Source organism: Cyprinodon variegatus, unplaced genomic scaffold (assembly GCF_000732505.1).
Source record: "Cyprinodon variegatus isolate N-32 unplaced genomic scaffold, C_variegatus-1.0 Scaffold1312, whole genome shotgun sequence".
Taxonomy (NCBI): domain Eukaryota; kingdom Metazoa; phylum Chordata; class Actinopteri; order Cyprinodontiformes; family Cyprinodontidae; genus Cyprinodon; species Cyprinodon variegatus.
Window position 1 is genome coordinate 183,565 of NW_015151765.1, and position 1,257 is coordinate 184,821.

The 1,257-nt window shown below is 43.9% G+C and overlaps 1 protein-coding gene across 3 annotated transcripts in view; it reads right to left on the bottom strand.

Annotated features, from left to right (window-relative positions):
* Positions 1-467, bottom strand: part of LOC107102753 (EVI5-like protein) — a 24,824-nt gene extending 24,357 nt beyond the window's left edge. For all 3 annotated transcript variants that reach the window (XM_015402173.1, XM_015402174.1, XM_015402172.1), the window contains exon 1: positions 128-467. In XM_015402173.1, coding sequence (XP_015257659.1) covers positions 128-363 — 236 coding nt within the window. In that variant the 5' untranslated portion in view covers positions 364-467. The remainder of the gene's footprint in view (positions 1-127) is intronic.
* Between the last annotated feature and the right edge of the window lie 790 nt (positions 468-1,257).

The window sequence follows — 1,257 nt, forward strand, 5'->3', positions numbered from 1 at the left end:
CTATAATCAGCGGGTGAAGCAGCTTCTCTATAATCAGCGGGTGAAGCAGCTTCTCTACAGTCAGCTGGTGAAGCAGCTTCTCTATGACGCTGGAGCTGCTGGTGAAGCAGCTCTGCACCAGTGTTACCTGTTCTGTTCCTCCAGTTTGGCCAGTAGCTCCAGCTCATCTGGGCTCAGATTCTCAGAGTCTGCAGGAGAGGCTGCCGCTGCAGAGAGCAATGCATCATGGGAGGAAGAGTCAGGGGTGAGCACTGGGCTGCCTGTTGATGGGGGGTCTGCCTCCATGCCGGGGGGAGAGGAGGGACAGTCGAGCTGAACCCCAGAGGAGCTCTCCCTCTCTGGGCTGCTGCTGGGGATGGACATGACGCGGCGGGCGGAGCACGGCGTGAGCACGGAGAGACGGCGGCCCTCTGTCTCCTGATTGGACGGCTGCTGGGCCTCTCAGCCAATGGGATCAGAAAGCCTTCAACCTGGCATGGATACAGAGAGACAGACAGGCGTTAAAATAAAAACTAAATATGGCAGTTAGTGGGTAACGGTTGATCATTTAAAGAGAGATTTGATTATTTGCAGCTATTTCATGTTAATTAATAAATGTTTCATTACAAATGAGAAAAGATCTGATCAATAAATAAAAAAAAATATTTCATTCAATTAAACATTCAGACCAATCTTTATACACGAGTTCATTAAAACAGCCACGAAAAGCAGCGTTATCAGCAGTTCATCACTAGCATCACTAGCATCACTAGCATCACTAGCGCTGCTCCATCTCAGCTGCTTCACCTTTAAATACAAAACAAACTGTTTCTCATTCCATAGTTTCTACTAAATTAAAAACATCACTATTATTTAGTTAATATAAAATAATTCAGTGAGATAAACGGATTCCTCCTTCGGTCAGAGACGGTTATCCATGGCGGTTCTGGAGGCCGGACCATAACACTATACGGCAAAACTAAACACTGCAGCTAGCTAGGGTTTGTTGTTTTATGAAAATATTTAATAAAAAATAAATGATGCTTTGAATCAGCTTCATTGCTTCATTTATTAAAGCTTTACAACAGAGAAAAAAAGCCCATGATACTAACTCATGCAGTGAGAGCAGGACTGATGATGAAAGAATGAAACGCTGAGCATTAGGTAGGACCAGCTAACTTTTCTCATCTTGGAATATTTTATTACTAATAAGCTGGATTGCTTTCATTCTGTGGAGCCTGATGGTTTAAATGGAGTTTAAACAATTGAAGCTTGGAT